General features: G+C 32.4%; 4 protein-coding genes across 4 annotated transcripts; 3 read left to right on the top strand and 1 right to left on the bottom strand.

The window, feature by feature from the left end:
• Nucleotides 1–2,541: 2,541 nt before the first annotated feature.
• Nucleotides 2,542–10,781, top strand: LOC119833744 (protein piccolo). Its single transcript, XM_038357909.1, has 2 exons — nucleotides 2,542–2,698; nucleotides 9,626–10,781. Exons 1-2 carry the CDS (start codon nucleotides 2,684–2,686, stop codon nucleotides 10,658–10,660), a joined length of 1,050 nt encoding a protein of 349 aa, XP_038213837.1. The 5' UTR covers nucleotides 2,542–2,683; the 3' UTR covers nucleotides 10,661–10,781.
• Nucleotides 10,782–12,439: 1,658 nt separating this feature from the next.
• LOC119833743 (histone deacetylase complex subunit SAP18) lies at nucleotides 12,440–13,467 on the bottom strand. The gene is made up of 2 exons (XM_038357908.1): nucleotides 13,193–13,467; nucleotides 12,440–12,887 (listed from the first exon to the last, which is right to left on the bottom strand). Exons 1-2 carry the CDS (start codon nucleotides 13,265–13,267, stop codon nucleotides 12,483–12,485), a joined length of 480 nt encoding a protein of 159 aa, XP_038213836.1. The 5' UTR covers nucleotides 13,268–13,467; the 3' UTR covers nucleotides 12,440–12,482.
• A 520-nt stretch (nucleotides 13,468–13,987) lies between these two features.
• On the top strand, nucleotides 13,988–15,238 carry LOC119833741 (RCC1 domain-containing protein 1). Its single transcript, XM_038357906.1, has 2 exons — nucleotides 13,988–14,672; nucleotides 14,763–15,238. The coding sequence occupies exons 1-2, from the start codon at nucleotides 14,113–14,115 to the stop codon at nucleotides 15,235–15,237; spliced, it is 1,035 nt and encodes a 344-aa protein (XP_038213834.1). The 5' UTR covers nucleotides 13,988–14,112; the 3' UTR covers nucleotide 15,238.
• A 615-nt stretch (nucleotides 15,239–15,853) lies between these two features.
• LOC119833742 (protein sarah) lies at nucleotides 15,854–18,333 on the top strand. The gene has a single exon (XM_038357907.1). It carries the CDS (start codon nucleotides 16,044–16,046, stop codon nucleotides 16,713–16,715), a length of 672 nt encoding a protein of 223 aa, XP_038213835.1. The 5' UTR covers nucleotides 15,854–16,043; the 3' UTR covers nucleotides 16,716–18,333.
• The last annotated feature ends 1,543 nt before the right edge of the window (nucleotides 18,334–19,876 follow it).

Genomic DNA, 19,876 nt, shown 5'->3' on the forward strand with positions numbered 1-19,876 from the left:
TCGTGTCGAATCAGAGAAGTTAAAAAGGTGATACGGGCCGTATAACGGAGCTTGTCCTGTTAACTCAGTATCGGGAATAATATATTGCTATGGTCCTATGCATCGCAATACTTTGTTGTATGGAATAATGTATATGATTGAATTAGTTCTTGAGACGTGATAACATTGATATAGCTGGAATTATTCTATACTTTTACACTTTTTTGTTGAAAGAATGTACAAACTTTTACACGTATCTAAACATTCTACAATAAATATAGATAATAACTTTACTTTTTATTTTCTTATTACATTTTGATATTAAACATGATTTAACGAATTTTGAAGCTATTTATTATGAAGACCCATCCTTCCCGTGACCACACTGGCTAAAAAGAAATCAAAACGATCCGATAAGTAATATAGTATAATGAATAAATCCTTGAAAAAGTATTTAGTACATTTCAACTTGATATACATATACTTTCCTTTTTGCCTTAAATATTTTTAAACGATATCAATACCGAAAGAAAAGAGCTTACTTCTACATATTATCTATTACATTATATCATATTATATAAATCAAGGAATCAGCAACTCCAAACTAATCAGCAACCGTACATCTCCTGATAGTTATATTTATATCAAGCAATGAAGAATCATCATACCAACTTCTAAGGCACACATTATTACCCCGTTAAAAATCTCTACAAAATCGTGAAACGCGCCACGTTCGCTTTTCACCGAAGAATTTAATTTCGCTCGAATCCAGTGCTGGCAATCAAGAAAATCAAGTTAGCGTATAGTCTAGATCAGTGGCGCGGGGCCTATGGCGACTCTCACTGTACGAGTATATGCGACACTTTCTTTCGTGACTCGACTACAAGAAACAATGATGTAAGGTTATTTTGTTATCCTGGCGCGTTCGCACATCCGCGACGCGAGTTATCTAATGTTATCTTAACGTGGAAGCATGCAACATATGGAACAATAATAATATAATCCTAAAGTTTATACAACACTAACTCGCGATAGTTATTTCTTCGAGTTACTTTCTTTATGATGAAGTTTGGGAATCACATACCATTTTAGTTTGGGAGTCGAACACGCTTCGGCACAAATTGGGGCAGCTCGCACATGGAAGGGAATCCACAACCCCACAAAACATCGGCTTGAGATAGTGCTACTGTGTTCGGGAGTGGGGGAACTGGAGACGAGTATCGCTTTCCTTACCCTCGCCAGTCCCGTCCATTATTCCCTCCATCGATCTTTTCGTTATCCCTTATTCAACAAAGTTGGAAATCCATTTGCACAGGCATGCATGTAGCCCCGGCAAATGATTATCATCAGACGACCCACCAGCTCCTTTACCAACTATCATAAAACTTTACAACTTTTGAAAGAAGTAATACAACAAAACAGTAATATGTTTATACTTTACTGTAAGCCATAAGAATTCGTGCAAATCACGACATCGAACGTGTTATCTGAAATAGTTCTCAGACCTACCCGATATGCACACAAAATTTCATTTGAATCGGTCCACCTACTAACTAACATTGTGGCACGAGAATTTTATATATAAGAAGATAAACAGGCTACCTTCACAAAAATTCACAAATATGAGCAATCCAGTTAACAATTTAAAGATCTCGTGATATGCTAACCGCAATTAACTTTTAAGGTGACGATTACAATAGGAATAAACGTTAAAAGTAATGCAGCTATTGCTACACTTGACATATAGCAAGCTGTTGCGATTGAATACAAATTATAAACTAACAACCTGTCGAGACAAATCGGATATTACGGCACAATGCCTATGGTTTGCTCCAGAGGTTTACTGACAAGTGATTTTATCGCTAGAACACTTATGATGTAGCATTTATTTGAATGTTTGTACTTATGATATGACAGAATACTTAATGGTAGTTATGTACCTATTTATGAATATTTACAAGCTAAGAGTAAGATTATATCCGATAATATTTAAACCATTGACAGGTACTCAAATACTATGGTTATTATTGTAAACATTAAATTTTGTGTTGGTGTTTTTCAAACATACTATACATAGAATTACTCTGTTCTATCTTAGTCTTATATTATTTATTCAAAAAAAAAAAGAACGTACGTATTATGATAAAAATGTTTCAATTAGACCTTTCATTAGAAACATTTCTTTTATATTATTTATTGTAACAATAAGTGGAAAATATGTGTTCATAAAATGTATATAAATCGTATACTGTAAAGATAAATAAATTTCGCAACACATGTGGATATATAACCAGGTTAATGCTTTAATTAAGATCGCTTATTAATTTATATTAAATGCGTCTAAATTCCGCAATTTTAAACTAACTGGGTAAGTATGCGAGTAATTGTATGACATTCGTTAACTATGTTAGACGCTAGAATACCAAGGTGACGCGTTCCAGTCAAATTTTCGTATGAATTGACGATTCGTAATTAATTGGTGCGCTTAGCGGTATCTTCGCTAGTGCAGCCAAATTGTGGAGTAATGACGTTTATTGGGAATACATTTGTTGATATATGACTCTATAGTTGGTCACCTTGCAATAAGGTATGGTGGTCGCGTGGAGCTAAGGCGAGAGTGGGCGACCTCATATAGCTTGCGCGGGACACATTTCCTTTATTTGTTAGTTGTGTTCGCCGTGATTGTGTTGTGTGAAAGGACATCATGCGGACATTACTGGTAAGTCAGTGGTTAAGGTCAGATTATTTATCATTTAAGTGTGTAGGGATGAGCAAAAATATAAAAAAAAAACTAGATTATAAGTTTTTTTTTTTATTAGGGGTAAAAGAGGTAGGAGTAAAATTCCTATCGAATAAACAAAAATAAATATTAATTTAGTCCTGTCAATTAAAAAAAAAAAATTCATATATTTCCCCATTCCTAGGCATTTCTATTGCTCTAAAATACTTATTGTTTTTTTTTTTAATAATAATTTCTCCTCTTTATTTTACAGCTCTTTATAATATTATTTAAATGGGGTCATATTCATTATTAAGCTCAAAAATGCTCAAATTACCAAAGATATACCAAGTTCAAACATAACAAAAAAATTTAAGTAAATTTAAATAAATGTTTATATTAGTAATATAACTCAATAATATAATTATTTTGTTGCAACAAATAATTAGAAGAAACAGTTTTAGATTGTAAAATGATAAATATTAAATATAATGTATGTCTACGCAATAAGTATTCAAGGAACAATTTCAAAGCTCTACGCTCACGCCTAGCATAATAAAGAACCATAAATAGTCCAATGCATTCAGGTCATATTACAATCGACATTCATAACGTAGGTATTGATTGCAGGTTAGCCTTGAATCTATCGCGAAGGCGGTTTTCTTATAACCTCTCAAAAATTTGCCCTTTTTAATTCAGAAAGCGGAACTAATTGTAGCTGTGTGCAAACTTCACGTTAAACAATTGTCGTATTCATGATTACGTAAAACACGCAATGGATAAATGTTGGCAACTGGCCCACTGTTATCGGCAACTGGATTGACTACTAGATACGTTAAAATTTCAACGCAACCAAACTGTTCCATTCACTGCAAAATGTAAGATTTAATAATTAAGTACCTATACCGGTCTGGAACTTGCAATACTTATCCAGTCCATGGGAATTAAGAAATAAAACTACGATTTTATTTGTTACATTATGTTACCAGTTGTTTAGAAATCGCATTACGCGCATCGAAATTGCATCTGAAGAAATTGTAATTTCGTTACGCCTACTATATATTCGATACGACGAATCTTCGAAAGGAGGAACTTTGAATGCAAACAATACAAAAGAGCAACATAGTACCATTACATTACGAAACGTGTTTCAATCACCAAAAGTCAGAAACAATATAATTTATTTTAATAACACCCGCCGAATATCTATAGCCATATATTTTTGCTTATTATTGCGCAAAAAATACATTAGCTACGAACCTATATACCGTGAAAGTAAAATTTAAATGACATAACACATTTCAAATTATTTGCCGTAAACATTTGATAATAATTATAATTTCGGCTTATTCTAACAGAACTAACACACAAAAATTTTACAAAACCGTTGTTATTAGAGCATAACGGGAGTCACACGTGGATTATTTACAAAGTCATTGCATACGACATGAATGATTGATTTACAAAATGTATTTATACATATAAACATACGTACTATATGTATTTTTATTACTAAATTAAATGAGTCTGCTAGCTACGCGTTGGTGAAAACAAACTTATATCCTGTCTGTGAAGTAGTAGAATAGTGATGGTTTATTTGATATAAGAAAATAATTTTACAAAATATAACTCATTTTTATGTACAAATGAATGATATTGTTCTTAAATATTGGTACTTTATAAGATACAAATTCGTTCGAATTGTCATTTAATATTTATTACTTTACGACTCTGTTGACATTGGTCGCAGATCCAAAATACGGTCAAGAGTATATTATTGTTTAATTAATTTTTTATTTGTACACATGACTTTTTAACATGATATACATGCATAGCAATTACATTTATTTCTTAATTTTTTATGGTTTATTGCTCTTGAAAAATGCATCTCACAAATTGAGACTTATCCTAGGTGACATTATCACAAATGGCGGTCTTATCGCTAAATAGCGATATTTATACTAAATATTACACTTAAGTTATTATACTAAAGACTTAGTATGTAGCTTCGTGGGATGACTTATACTCTTTTATTTCTCAAAATGTATTAATTTTAAAGAGCTTTATAGTTTACTAGCTGCGCCCCGCGGTTTCAACCGCGTAAGTCTGTATCCTGTAGGAATATCGGGATAAAATGTTGCCTATATGTTATTCCAGTTGTCCAGCTGTCTACGTACCAAATTCCATTGCAATCGGTTCAGTAGTTTTTGCGTGAAAGAGCAACAAGCAGACACACATCCTCACAAACTTTCGCATGTATAATATAGGTAGGATATGCAATTCATAACATTCATTACGTAACAGATGATGAATTTACGTAAAAACTTAAAAATAAAATTTATACTTTTTTGAGCGATTCTTCATATTGATGCAAAGAATCCTATTGTATTTAAAAAAATAATAATAATATATGATTAAGCATTGGAACCCTCATAGGAGGCCTGTGTCCCAGCAGTGGGAACATATATGGGCTGATGATGATGAAGCATTGGATAGTAACGTTAGATTCTGAATAAATACAGGACGCTATACCTTTATTACCATACCATTAAATATGTATTACATAGAATATTATTTTCTTATTGTTACTCTACATGGAGTTTTAAGCAGAAATGTTTACGTAAACATTTTTTAAATGTATATGTAATGTAGTATATGTAATTTTTTTATATGTAAAGTGACCCGATTAAAATTTTACTTCACAAAATTTCGATATCATTTTTCATCAAAAATCAAACTTTAACATGATATAAAATACTACATAATATAAAATAAGGTATTATATTTAAACTAGATTAAGCCACACTAAAGTATTATATTTAAACTAGATTAAGCCACACAGCTATCTAAACATTATATTTTATTCATCGGTTATAATTCAATAATTTCATGAGGGTAAGTAATTTTTTTTTATGGGATCACGGGTGGCTAGGCGTTGCTACGGTTAGGCAAGAAACGCGAGTTCGAATCCCGCCCCGTGATCAATTTTTTTCTATTCTTTCAAAAAATTCCTCATTTATAAAAAGTATTTCAATGCTACAAAACTAAAAATTAAATTCATGAGGGTATCTCATTATCCTCATCATTTCATCATTTTTATGTTACATTAATCCATAAAGCAACTTGTGAGATGGATGAGGATACATATTCCCCTACAACCTACAAGATCATCTGCTATGGTGTGGGGAACTAAACTATTGTGGTGCTTAACTATTAACATTCAATTATTTTGAGTGACAAAAAATTTATGTAATAAATGCATACGTACCATTAGTACATAATTAGAAGTCAACGTAAAAACGTATAAAAACACCAAAGGTATCAGTGTTTATATATAGATATAAATAAATCACGTAAGCTACTTACATATTATAGGCGGGAAGTAACAATAATAAGATTCCGCCTTTTATGTCCATTGTTATCAGATGATTGATTCCGCTGGCGACTTCTTTCGAAGTTCATTGGATTCATGGAAGAATTTGTCGACTTTCAGTTTTTGTATGATCGAAGAAAGCTTATTTTGTTTTCAATATTAATCATGTAAATGGAACTGATTATTGATAGCTCTAAACAACTGAATTAATACTTCGTATAATTCCTTGATTGCAGAAATTCAAACAAACAGTTTACCTATTATTCTTTACTTATGTTTTGTTTATTTTGTTAAAAAAATGATTCTAAATATTTGTGTGTAACATACCAATAAATCTTCTTAAAGATGAGGTAATTGCAATTGTATTAAAAAAACATGCGCAATTTAAATGTATGTACTAAAAATGATGTCTGACATAATTAAATAAATAATTACAATGTTAAAATGTCAAAATACAACATCTTTTCAGATATATGAATAAAATATTATACGAATCACACAAAAGACTTCAACGCGCTGTTTTCGTGACGACACGTGCATCTCATTGTTCTGATACCAATCACAATTTGTCCAAACAATGCACAATAAAGTTCAAGCTTTACATTATTAAAATAGAGCTAAATAGCAGAATATTCAACCGATGATTCACTTATTAACATATAAAGAACATTCAATGAAACCTCTCGTTTTCAGAATGATTTTATTTACTGGAATGGTCATTTCTTAAACATCTTCAAATTTTAATATATTTATATAATTTGATACTATAATTATTTAATTACTAATATTTATTACGATCAACTTTATTAAACCTGTACTTATAATTTATTATAATAAAAAGCAACATATGAGGGTCAGAGTAAAATCAAGTAGGCACTTAAATGCATATTAAACAAACGAGAACTATATCATACTGCAGAAATGCGGAACTTTATATATTATCTAGTTATTTATGATTAAACTTACCTTACTTAATCATAATTCTATTTATAGCTAAGTAGATATTTTGATAAATAATTGTGTTATTAAACATGTTCAAATATAACATAAAAAATTCATATGTTCAACGACAAGTGACATCTGCCATAAACCCTCGTACGAGGCCTGTGTCTCTACAGTGGGAGCATATATGGGCTTATGTGTACGTCTACGCACATATATATATGACAAATTATATAATAATTGCAACAACCGGCACTAAGATTTTTATATATCAGAAGGTATTTTTATAGCCAATTCTTGGAAGTTGTCTTGCCACATTAAATGGATTTCACTTCCAAATACGATTTATATTTTGGGTTGGATGTTAATACCCACACGCATACAAATGCCAAGTAAATAAATGTTACAATTTATATCACATTAAGTAACGAGACACAACCTTGACTGGCGGAAGCACGAGTTGCCGTCCTTACGACTTTCATATTAAAGCCTGTTGTTAACGAATTCCAGACAAACCTTTATTGCCTGATGGCAAACTTCTTTCTACAACCATTTAAGAGGGATCCTTGCGACTAGTCTTAATATAGAAATATCCCTTATTAAAGTATCGTAAACAAATTATCTCTATGCCAATTTTTATTATAAGATCCAGTGACTTGTTTTTTGTCATAAATTCAATAAATTTCATGCATCAACAGCCTTTTGAGCCCTGTTTCAATAACATGAATTGTTTACATTGATTATATTAAATTACCGTATACTTTTCTCATGTTAACCGCTTCCACCAACCATTCTTGATCCTATCAACACCTCTTCATTAAAGAGTAAGATACTGCCGACGTTTTGATTGCTTCCTCAAGAAATAAAATTACTTCCAATTAATAATTAAACGTTTTACTTCACTAACACGCATACATAATATATGCAATTAACCCGCCTATAGATTTGAGATCATTAGAAAAAAACGGCCAAGCGTGTGCCCAACCACAGGAAGACTTGCGTAGTTGGTTTCTATTTGCGTTCATTAAAGTTGTGTTTTATATAAATTGTTTTATATTCTGTGAAAAAAAAATAGATTCCCGAATGTAAATTCAATATAACATAAAGTTAATAGATATGAAATTTGTGGATGTACTAGTCTAAAAAATCAATACATAGATAATCAACTATTATAACGTAACACCATCTTATAACCAAAAATATAACGACAGATTATAATGACGATATAGACTCCATAGTTTTAAGTTCCTTGGTTCAAGAATTCAAGCCACATATGCAATTTCAATATCAATGTTTGTAACGACTAAATTAGGTCCTCTATGGAATCGGGAGTTGCCATTTAAGAGAAAGAAGCAAAAAGAACTTACTTTACTTTACTATTTAGTTACTGTAAAAAGTATGTAATGATTAATTAAGCAAATTACTGTGAATAAGTAATTAACCGCTTTGAACGAAGCGAAGTCAAGCGTGAGAGTTACGAGCAAAGACATGCGATGAGTCCTTATGTAAAGCATGTTTATTTGAGTACTGAAGTTTCATTTGGTAAATTTATTGACCGATATTTAGTTCGATATTGAAATCATAACTTAAATAATAAAATAAATTTCAACAAGGTACATTAATAAAGTTCTTCATCTATTTATTTTAAACTCAAAAACTAAAAACTACTGCATAAATATATAGCAGAAATTTTTTAATGCATTTTAGTTATAGAAATGTAGATACTTATATTTAAAAATACGCAATTACTATGTGATATACACAAATGCTTTGATGAAATAATGAGATACGTTTATTCAAATAATGTTTGTTTTCACAATAAATAACACTATATTAATATAATAGCTTAATAATACTTGATTACAAATTGTAGCTACATCGTCTCATTTGAATATAATAGAGCAAAATTAAAACGGCTTAAATAACGAAAATGGGAAATTATATCAAATCCATGTATTCGTGAATGAAATCGATTTCCTTCACGTAATTAGGTGTTATAATCGTTGTCTTACTCGGTAAAACGTTACCTCGCGTGCGGGTTTTCGGCGCAAATAGATAATTATTTTTCTACGAAATCATGAAATCAAAATTGAAATACAGCATCGTTAAAAATTACTATTACAATTTGTAATAACGCAATCACAGATAAACATCATGAATTATTTACTAAGTAATAAAAAGTTGCGTAGGGTTTCGTATTATATCATGTAGAGATATTAAGATTTAAATAAGAGACAAAGTCGACCAGGGCACGGCCGGTCAATCAAGTCAGGTGTTAATACTGCATTGCTAGAACACGACAAGGCCCATTACACTCGATACTCGAAAGTATGCAATATTCGTTGCGAAGTACATTCCGATTTAATAATATAATGTCAGTCACGTCATAGACCCTGATATACAGTATTATTTCTCTAGGCTCTACAGTTTAGGAAATCGTATCTAAACATATAATAAGAACCTGACATTATGAATAGCTCTTTATTCTAACTAAAATACCCTAAATTACGCGTCTTCCATTTTGACATATTTCCTATAACATAATATGCAGCTGAATAAATTGAATTCTCTAGAGGTTGACTAGTTATTATAATGCTGTTCTATATTTCCAGATATTAACACTGTGTGCAGTCACAGCCTACGCACAGTATGACGGCCCTGCACCACCAAGACTTCAGATTCCTGGTGCTATTCCTGTAGGTGGCCCCAGACAAGGAGGCTTCCGTCAAGGAAGACTTCAGGCTGGACAGATCCCAGTCGCAAGAGTGAGGAGGCCGGGATTGGCGAGACCATCCTTCAAATCCGTTGACGCTGCGCCCCGGCCGAGCCTTCAATCCATCGAAGAACCCTCCAAACCAGTCACAGAAGAACCAGAAGATGAAATAGAAATCAACACTCCAACTGTGTACGCTAACTCTTATTCAACACCCGAACCTCAAAACGATTACTTTGACATCACCACTACATCACAACCCAAACCACCGAGCGCTTTCAATTCTTCACCATACGCACAGACTACCCCATCTATCCCTAAATTCGAAAACGTAAGGCCCACACAGTACCGACCTCTATTACCACAATCGTTTAGCCCAATACGAAACGAGCCCCAACCAAGACCCCAACCGGCGAGACTACAGCCCTTATCGAGCAGGCCCCAGCGCCCATCAATCCGACCTGAGCCAAAACCATTCGCCGATGAGGAGGACATCCAACCAATCAGGCAATACAACAGACCTCAAGAGCCTATTCGTGCAGCCCCTGTAAAGAGCGTACCAAACAAATACGCGGCATCCAACCCCAGGGAAAAGAAGCCCGTTGCACAAATCATCCGCAAGTTCAGAGATGAAAACGAAGATGGTAGCATTACTTGGGGATTCGAGAATGACGATGGCACATTCAAAGAAGAAACTATTGGTGTGGACTGTATCACAAGAGGCAAATATGGTTACGTAGACCCCGATGGTCTCAGGAGAGAATACAATTACGAGACAGGTATCGCCTGTGACAAGGCTAAAGATGATCAAGATCAGAAGGGCTTCATAGACTATCAAGAAAATAAGGCAGTGTTGCCAAATGGTATTACAATCGATCTCAATCAAATGGGCAAAAAATCTAAGAGGCCATTTAGATCACCGAGTAATCATTAGAATATTAGCATATAACGTATATTTATTTTAGGATTGTAATTATAAGAATTTTTCTCTTGTCGTTTAGTGTAACTGTCACTAAGTTTTGGAGAGCGATGGAAATAAATTTTCACAAAAATAACTTTTGTCTTTTACTACCACTGTATTTCTAAATCAGAAATATCAATATATTCATATAAGTTTCAATATTATTAATCTTGTAATAATTTCAAAGCAATTATATTACTATTACTAGCGGCATCCCACGCTTTCACCCGCATAAATTTATTGTTCCTCTAAATCCCTTGAGTGTGGTGAGAAAAAAAATTCACGACATTCTTTATTACATCAGATATCAAGTAAAAGTCCTGTCAAAATGGATTCAGCTATTCCAGAGATTAACCAAACAAACAAACAGACAGACAGACAACTTTTAAAAAGGTATTTCTTGACATGTTTTTTTTTTATGTCATCGTCGACAATGGTGGGTCGCCTGATGGTAAGCGCTACCACCGCCCACGAACATTTGGAGAGGCGTAAGGTCCAATGCAGATCTTACGCCTCTATTGCTGATTGCCGACTGCAAGTTGGAACGGGATTTGGAAAAGATTGAAGAGAGGAATAAAGGAAAGGACTGGGAAGGGTAAGGAAGAGGATATGGGCCTCCGGCTCCCCCACTCACCGAACGAAACACAGCAATATGCTATTTCACGCCGGTCTTCTGTGGGGGTGTGGTACTTCCCCGGTGCGAGCTTGCCCAATTCGTGCCGAAGCGTGCTCGACTACCACATACAAAATTGCTTTAATATTAAAAATATTTAAAAAAAAATTTAAAAAAAATGTAAGTCTTAAAAAGTAAAAGCTTTTATTATATTGGAATTAATTTTATTATTACCTAAATTATTGCAGGTACATGTAAAGTAAAGATCATCTCATACAAGTAGAACTTGAAAAATTAAAAATAAACTTAACCGGTATCTATATCAATTATCAATCCGTTTTTATATAAGTAAAAAAGTAATTAGATTTTAATTGATTCCTGTCACGGCGCCTACACAAAGAACACGTGAGAGTTAGAGAGAGGAAAAACATTTTACACACGCTGGACTTAGTAAAAAATAACCAGGCGAGGTAAAATTTGCAACTAGACGGGTTCCAGAGAATCGCGAAAAATCTCGTTTCTTATCTAAGAATATCTGTTGATTTTAAATTATAATTATGTAACCGTTGTTACCTGTACCCAATTCGTGCCGAAGCGTGCTCGACTACCACATACATCCACATATATACAATAAAAAGCAGTTATTTTAATGTTACAAACTGACACACCAATTTTTTTATAGTTATATTACTAGCTGATCCGGCAAACACTATTCTGCCTTTCTCTTATCATTTAGGGGTATGAAAAATAGATGTTGGCCGATTCTCAGACTTACCAGATATACGCACAAAATTTCATGAGAATCGATCCAGCCATTTTGGAGGAGTATGGTAACATCCTTACCTACACCTCTAAATCACAAGCATGAAATAACATTTCATACACAAATCCTCGATAAGCTGTAAACTTTTTGCAGAGAAAAAACTCCTTAAAATTCTCAATATCATTAGCACTGTCATATAAGTATAAGGAACTTACCTCATATTAACAGTCTCGTAATAATATTCAAATCAGATATTTATATATATTTACAATTATTGTCATTCATCAATTCTAAGAACACCATGATAAAATATTCTATTCATTAATATTAAATATTCAAAAAAAATCTATGAAAGGTTTATAATAAAACATCGAACTACCTTAAAATATTTTACCTTTATTATAATTCACTCTCTAAGATTAATATGGGCGGTTATTCATATAAGGTTGAGGTCTTCTCATCGGAGGAGGCATTCTATTGGCTGGTGTGATAGATATATCCAAGTAATTGCCGATTTGAAACTTTACTTGTGATAGTGTTTTGTTATCATCATTTCCCCTTTGTCCTGAGCAGGTAACTCCTATCTCTCTCATACGATAAGTGGGAGTTCTCATATCTGGGTATACAATTGCGAAATCAAAATAAGTTCCCTTACGCCTAGTTTCCGGGTTCACTTCTTTGACGAGACTAGTGAGTTCCCGCAAAGTTGCATCCATCCATGTGTATATTTGTAGTTCATTTTGTGGAACGCCTCCTCTAGCATAATCACCTGGTGAATTGTGTCTTCCGGTTGAACAAAATACTCTCAGCAACAAAGGGCACGTCTGCAAAAATTTAAAATTTATAATATTATCTAACTTACTTAACCTATTACAGTTTGATCAATGTCGGTTTATGATTCAAATAAGTTAATAGGCTAAGGAATGTTCATTAAACGATAATGACGGAATTAAGCGATAATTAGTAAATAAAAGCAAATTGAAACTTCGATATTATGTTGTGATCAAAACCTCCATACATTTGGTACCAAAACAATAAGTTAACTCAAGGATCGAATGTTACATTCTTTACAATTTAAAATTAGTACACGAAGCTCGTACGTAAACGGTTCTTTTATAAAATTTAATACCTTTTCTCTATCCACTGGTTTCTCTGCTGGTTTAACCTCTTCAACAACCATTGATTCGAGTCCCGCCATTTTCATTCCCGTTTCTTTTGGGCTCTAACAATTTTCTGTGTATCACTCCAATAAAATGTTTTTGTGAATTGCAATAAATCAGTTTTTAAAACAGTATTTCAAATAGTTACGACACATTTAGTTTTTTACGACAAATCACAACAAAACAATCTTTCCGGCTTCCGCTATTTGCGCCCACTTCCAAAACTCAAATTTCAAAAGTCAATATAACATGACAATTTCTATCTTTTTAAGAAGATTAAAAGGCTTGGTTACGAGACCTTATGCCATAATGACAATTTGAATCGTTTACGTTCGTAAATGTTATATGGGCTCAATTAAATAACGTCGCGAGATCTTTGCATATCATAATGAAAAGTTTATTTAAAGACTAAGAATTATCAAAAAAGGGAAACCAAAAACATAAACGGAGCTCTATGGCAGTCTACAACTTAAACATTGTCAGTACCACATAACATAATACTATACAGTCAGTTACGTCGCGGACGTATACTAACCAGCTCCCGTATACTAACCCCTTCACTAAAGCGGCTCGTCGGAACACAGTAGGGTTTTAGTCGGTAAGAATCCAACATTACCCACGGCTCCTTTCCCCGGGGGCCTTGGGTATATATGTAAGATTTCCCCACTATAAAAAAAATCTGTCAGTTCTATTTTCTGGCGTATTTCAATCAAATGGCAACTCCAATTTCCCAATCCCCAGACCCCAGTTGACACTTGACAGCTGATTTTTATGTGTTGACTGTTGAATTTTAATATACTTAAGTAACATGAAAAACATTTATAAAGTACTTATGAGAACACAGTATTAGTATTAGTACAAAACGAAACTAACGTAACTAACATCAGCCATGTACAAAGTAGCTGGTTCAAATTTGTTCGGCCAATGGTTGCATAAAGACTGTGTGTTTGATCACTTTAGATTAATTATAAATAATAATATAGATAGTAATTCTAGTCTTGCGTGTATAAGCTGGTCTTATAACCTTTTTCAAATTAAGAAAGATATTTATATATCGGGAGCCTTTAGAGGGAAAGAAGAACAATTTGTAAAGTTAAATTTACCTGAACAATTGCAAGATGGCCATATTTTAATTACTGGGAATGACTACCATTTGGTCATTGTCAATAGTGTATCAAATATCATGTACATACTTGATCTTGGAACAGATCAATATAAGGAAGTTAAGTTTGTTGAGAGCGTAAATAAAGATGAAATAAGTGTAGTTAAGGTGGTTGCTACGAATACTTCATGTATATATTTAACTAGTGCAGGGGATATTTATTCTGGTATGCTACCAATACTGTTTGATACCTGCTTGGATGGTAAAGTTTTGGATGTTGTTCTTGGATATGAACACTATGTCCTATTAACTGAATCTGGTAAAATATTTACGTGGGGTAATGGCCGGTAAGAAATATTATGACAAAAATATATGAGACCATATCAGTATAATATTATGCATAAACGAAATAACTGCAAGTTAATTTTTTTTTTCAGGAGATTACAACTTGGTCATGGAGATTTGAACAATTTGGACCAACCTACCGAAGTGAAAGCTTTAGCTGGCATAAAAATAGTTAAAATCAGTGCGGGAGGTTGGCACACTTGTGCATTAAGTGAATTTGGAGATTTGTATGTCTGGGGGTGGAATGATACTGGACAGTTGGGAGTAAAAGAAAGGCAGAATGAAGATTACTCTAGTTCAGATTTTCAAAGCTATGGCCTACCTATACTTGTAGATATTTATGATGATAGTGGGAGGGAATTAGATATAAATATTAAAGATGTTGCATGTGGTAGCAGACATACTGCTATATTGCTTGAAGATGGTTCCATTTGGACTAGTGGCTGTAATAAATATGGACAGTTGGGATTCTGTGTTGAAAGTATACACAAAATTGATTTTTTTAGGAAGTCATACTCTGATGCTAATGCTTTATTATGTGGTCCTTGGAGTACAGTTATAAAATAAGATGTTTTTAGTTTTATTGCCCTCATTAATTAAAGTATAGAAGAATTAATTATCTTCGATTATAGATGACTTAATTAGTTCTTACAGAAATTATTGGCTTATATGGCTGGCATTAAAACTCTTTTTTTGCCAATCCAATTCAGTTTCAGATAGATATAGGTTCAGTGATAGATCGGTATATTATTTTGAATATTATATACAATGCAGTTCATTTTCCATAACTAAACCCAAACAACAGACAAATATGAATATTATTAAATAGCTGGTATAATAGGAAGACATCCACACCCATTGGCAACCTAAATATAAATGTTTTAAAAGAAACTCTACTAACTATTAAGACGTCATCACAAAAGACAAAGATCTCACAAGCAAAGTAAGTCTTAGACCATACAAATATTATTAAGCAAATTTACAAAATTTATACGATATAAATTCCGGTATGATCCGGTATGGTATGGTAAAGTCCATTTATCATACCGGATAGTATATTGTTAAACCCGTACCATTTACCTAACTGAATCTTTATCAATGAAACCATCTAAATGTTATTTATATTGTTATATCCAAGACTAGCAACATAAAATGTTCAGAAACAAAAAATACATCTAATGAAGTAGGTAACTCTGAATTTTATTGTCATTTTGACGTAGACCGTTTGGCATCCACTGTTTTGTGACATTTTGGAAGTGTATTGTAATCGATTGTTTTGTTAAAATATACAGTTAAATATTTTTAGATCACAAAGATATTGCAACGATTCTTTGGTTCTTTTCCAGTAAAGTAAATATACATTTCAATTCAAAATGGCTAACAAGGAAGAAGATGAGACCTTTCAAGAGGAAGAAGTCTATATTAATCCTGAAGATGGTATGCCGAACGTTCATCCAAACATTGCTGATATAGAACAAGACACTGACTCTCATGACGAATTAAATGAATTCGACGATTTACCAAAATCCGTCATTGTCACCAACATTCACAGCGACGTGTTCGCCGATGAAAAATTGAAAAAGGAATTAGAAGATTTATTCCGCACATTTTCGGATAATATAACGTTTCAGTGGTTAAAAAGTTTTAAACGTCTACGTGTTAATTATGACAGTCCTTTGGCTGCGGCAAACGCGCGTGTGCAACTCCACCAATACCAATTTCATAATTCGTGCATAAATTGTTATTTCGCCCAGCCCGTTACGCCGATATCGTTAAAGAATTTGAAACCCCCGGCGCCTGTGAAACAATTTCTAATTTCGCCACCAGCCAGTCCTCCTGTAGGTTGGGAACCGCGTGAAGAAGGGGAGCCTATAGTAAATGCAGACTTATTGGCAGCCATAGCGAGTTTGGCACCAGGAGAAAGTCACGAGCTCCATGCGCCGACTCCTACTCAACCGGCAATTATTGTTCACACAGCACTGTCAACTGATACTACTGCACCAATAGGTCGTAAGATTCAACACACCAGATGCCCTGAATATTGATATGCCTTGTTGATATTTTTAGATAAATTGTAATTTTAGAGTAGAGAGCAGTCTAAATGCTTTTATTATGTCACATAAGTCAATTTGTCTGACTGGTGATGCCAAAGATAGTGCAGATTTACTATATCCATTGACAAAACGTCTGATAGTTGTCCTAAAAAGGCTTATAGTGAATTTGCTTTTGTTTTGTTTAATCCATCATGTAAAGTGATTGTTAAAATTATATTGGTGCTATTTTTTGAATAACATAACATTTATGTTTATGATTCTTAGATAATATAGATTTAATTTTTATATGTAAATGAACAAGTAACACCAATGTTGAAAGTATTTGTAAAATGATGAAATTGTTGTTAAATCCAAAATTAATATTAAGTATTAGAAAAAAATTTATAGCACATATCAAGGCTCTTTATAGCCATTATTAGTTGTTCATGTTACTTTTGCTCAATCGCTTATCTTGAACTACCAAATATCTACTATTTTTGTACACAAACAATTTGCTAAACGATGAAGCTGATTGTTTTTAATTCTTTAATATGTATGCTTTCATCGACTGGACACTAATTTATGATCACAATATATGAATCTCAATTATATAGATTTGAGTGTTTAGCTTATGTATTAAGGTTTAATTTATTGAACAAAGGTAGTATAAAACTATAAAATGATGTTGATACAGGTGTATAAATATATTGAAATATAGGAAATGCATTACAAGAACTGTATCTATAGATACAAAGTGTAATAGACATTAGCAGATATTAGGTAGTTAAAGAGCTGTTTTGCACCACTTATTCAGGGTTTAGGAACTTATGTATTATTTTAAAAGGGATGTTATTTTGGCTTGCCCGTTAATTATGTAAATGAATATAATTTATTACTTAAAATATTTACAAACATGATGCGAAATGGCGCACTTGCCCAAATTTTTAATTTTCTTCTTACCTCATGGACTGTCCTTAAGACATTTTTGTCTGCCATATTGTGGATATTTGTTATACTGTGGAAGTGTAGATACAAATTCATAGTGGTTAATTCTTTGTTTTGTCTATTTATAATCTAATGTTGGCGAAATTATGGCAATGTAGAAGGAAAAGAATTGAATTACTGTAAAACTACTTAAATATGTATTTTAAAGAATGATCTATTTCAAATTTATTCTATAATTAAGATGTATTCATAATAAGGTACATGTGCAAGCCCTAATTATAAACTCTTAACATCTCTGTTTATTAATAGATAAATTAAAGAGTAAATGCTTCTGTAGATGTTTGATATATTTTAAGATGTATGTTACCTAAATTCACGTACTTAAAACATACTTGTAGCCAATTTCACAACTACGGGGTATGTTCTGATTATCTTATCTAACATTTTAAATGATAATCTATGAAAGCAAGTGCAAAGTATTAAGTAGGTGTGGGTAGTTGTGAAAGTGGCCCTTAGTGTTACATTTTCTATCTGTGGTCTATATTAATTGTTCTAAGTCTCTGTGTTGTGGTCTCGTGATAAATTTTAAACAGCTTTATAAATTAGTTGCTTAACCAAATTGTTATTTTTTATCAATAAGAGATGTTTGTCAAATACAATATGTATTATTATATTTTTATGTTAATTCCTTGCTTTTGATTTCATTTCAAAAAATGCTATATCAATCAATCAATCAATCCTCTTTGAATGAAACAAGTAAATTATTGATTTATCATTGGAAGTTAGTCATGCATTGAATAAGAATATAAAATAGAAAAAGTCGTCCATTCCTAAATTTAAATTTAAATTAGCATGGAATTTATATTAAGCAAGACTCATCATATAATGTTATTCATTTAATTCATGACTTACAATTTCATATAGCGCGTGTTACGAGGAGCTACACCGTGTACGGTATATTTATTGTAAATATTCATTACTTTTAACTGTAAATAAAACAATATTTTCGTTTGTTGTGCAGGTGAATTTAAAATATAAATATTAAACTCAAACATTTATTCGTTCGAGACTTTCTCCAGATGCGCTTTTGAATCGTCAATATACATAAGTTAATATTTGCTACCGTTCAGGGAAGCAGTTTCTTTAGAGAAGAACCGGTAGGGAACCATTTAATATAATATTCAGTACTTACGTATTGCCTTGAATTCCTCCATTGCTTTTGATTTCTTCTATGCAATGTTTTAATTCTGTTAACATTTTTTCAATGCATTTTGATTTATTAGGTAACTACATCCATAGTTAAAGTTTATTTATATAGATCTTCGTCATAAATCATGGCATTTTAATAGGATATGATAGGTTAGCTTTTCTACTAACATTTATAATAAACCTTTTATTGCATTAAAAATCAGTTATAACTTGTACATTAATCACATTTTAGAATCGGTATTTCACAGTTTAATCTTGTTTGTTAGATTATTAGCTACACTGTCGATAATTGTATACAAATCAAACAGCTGTTTGATCTTGGCCTATTCTTAAAACAGATAACTAACATAATTATTTAATTTTTATAACTAACATAACATTAGGTATTTACATATTTTGGCGCCAAATATTTAGACTGGGGGGACACACATAAAATATATTTAAGATATGTACTAGCATAATAATAAATTGTCTGAGTTTTGGATATAAATAGCCTTTGGACATCTGAACTTTTGATCTAACCGCTCAAATTGTTTCACAATTATCAGTTCTTTATGAGTCATTTTCGATCAATCGTTTTCATTTGTTACTGCATACAGGCTAAACCTTCAGCTGCACCACACATAACTAAATAGTAACACACTAAATCTACGCAAACGTTATTAAACCTATATGTACTATGTAAAGTTACACAATATTATTTACTATACTTCTTCAAAACGGCTGGACCGATTCTTATGAAATATTGTGTGTATATCGGGTAGATCTGAGAATTGGCCAATATCTATTTTTCATAGCTCTCAATAATAAGGGTAAGGCAGAATAACGTTTGCCGGATCAGTTAATATATTATGAATGTAAATGTCACCGCAGCGTTGGATCACGATCTCCCAGACTAGTTTGTTGCGAGATTGTAATCAGTAGGTAAAGACGGCAAATTTTAATCTGTAACATACATTTTAATGCATATTTTTTGGTAAATTGTAATCTATCATCATCGAAACCGTTTAGTTGTGAAA

The sequence above is a fragment of the Zerene cesonia genome, chromosome 18 (assembly GCF_012273895.1).
Source record: "Zerene cesonia ecotype Mississippi chromosome 18, Zerene_cesonia_1.1, whole genome shotgun sequence".
Taxonomy (NCBI): domain Eukaryota; kingdom Metazoa; phylum Arthropoda; class Insecta; order Lepidoptera; family Pieridae; genus Zerene; species Zerene cesonia.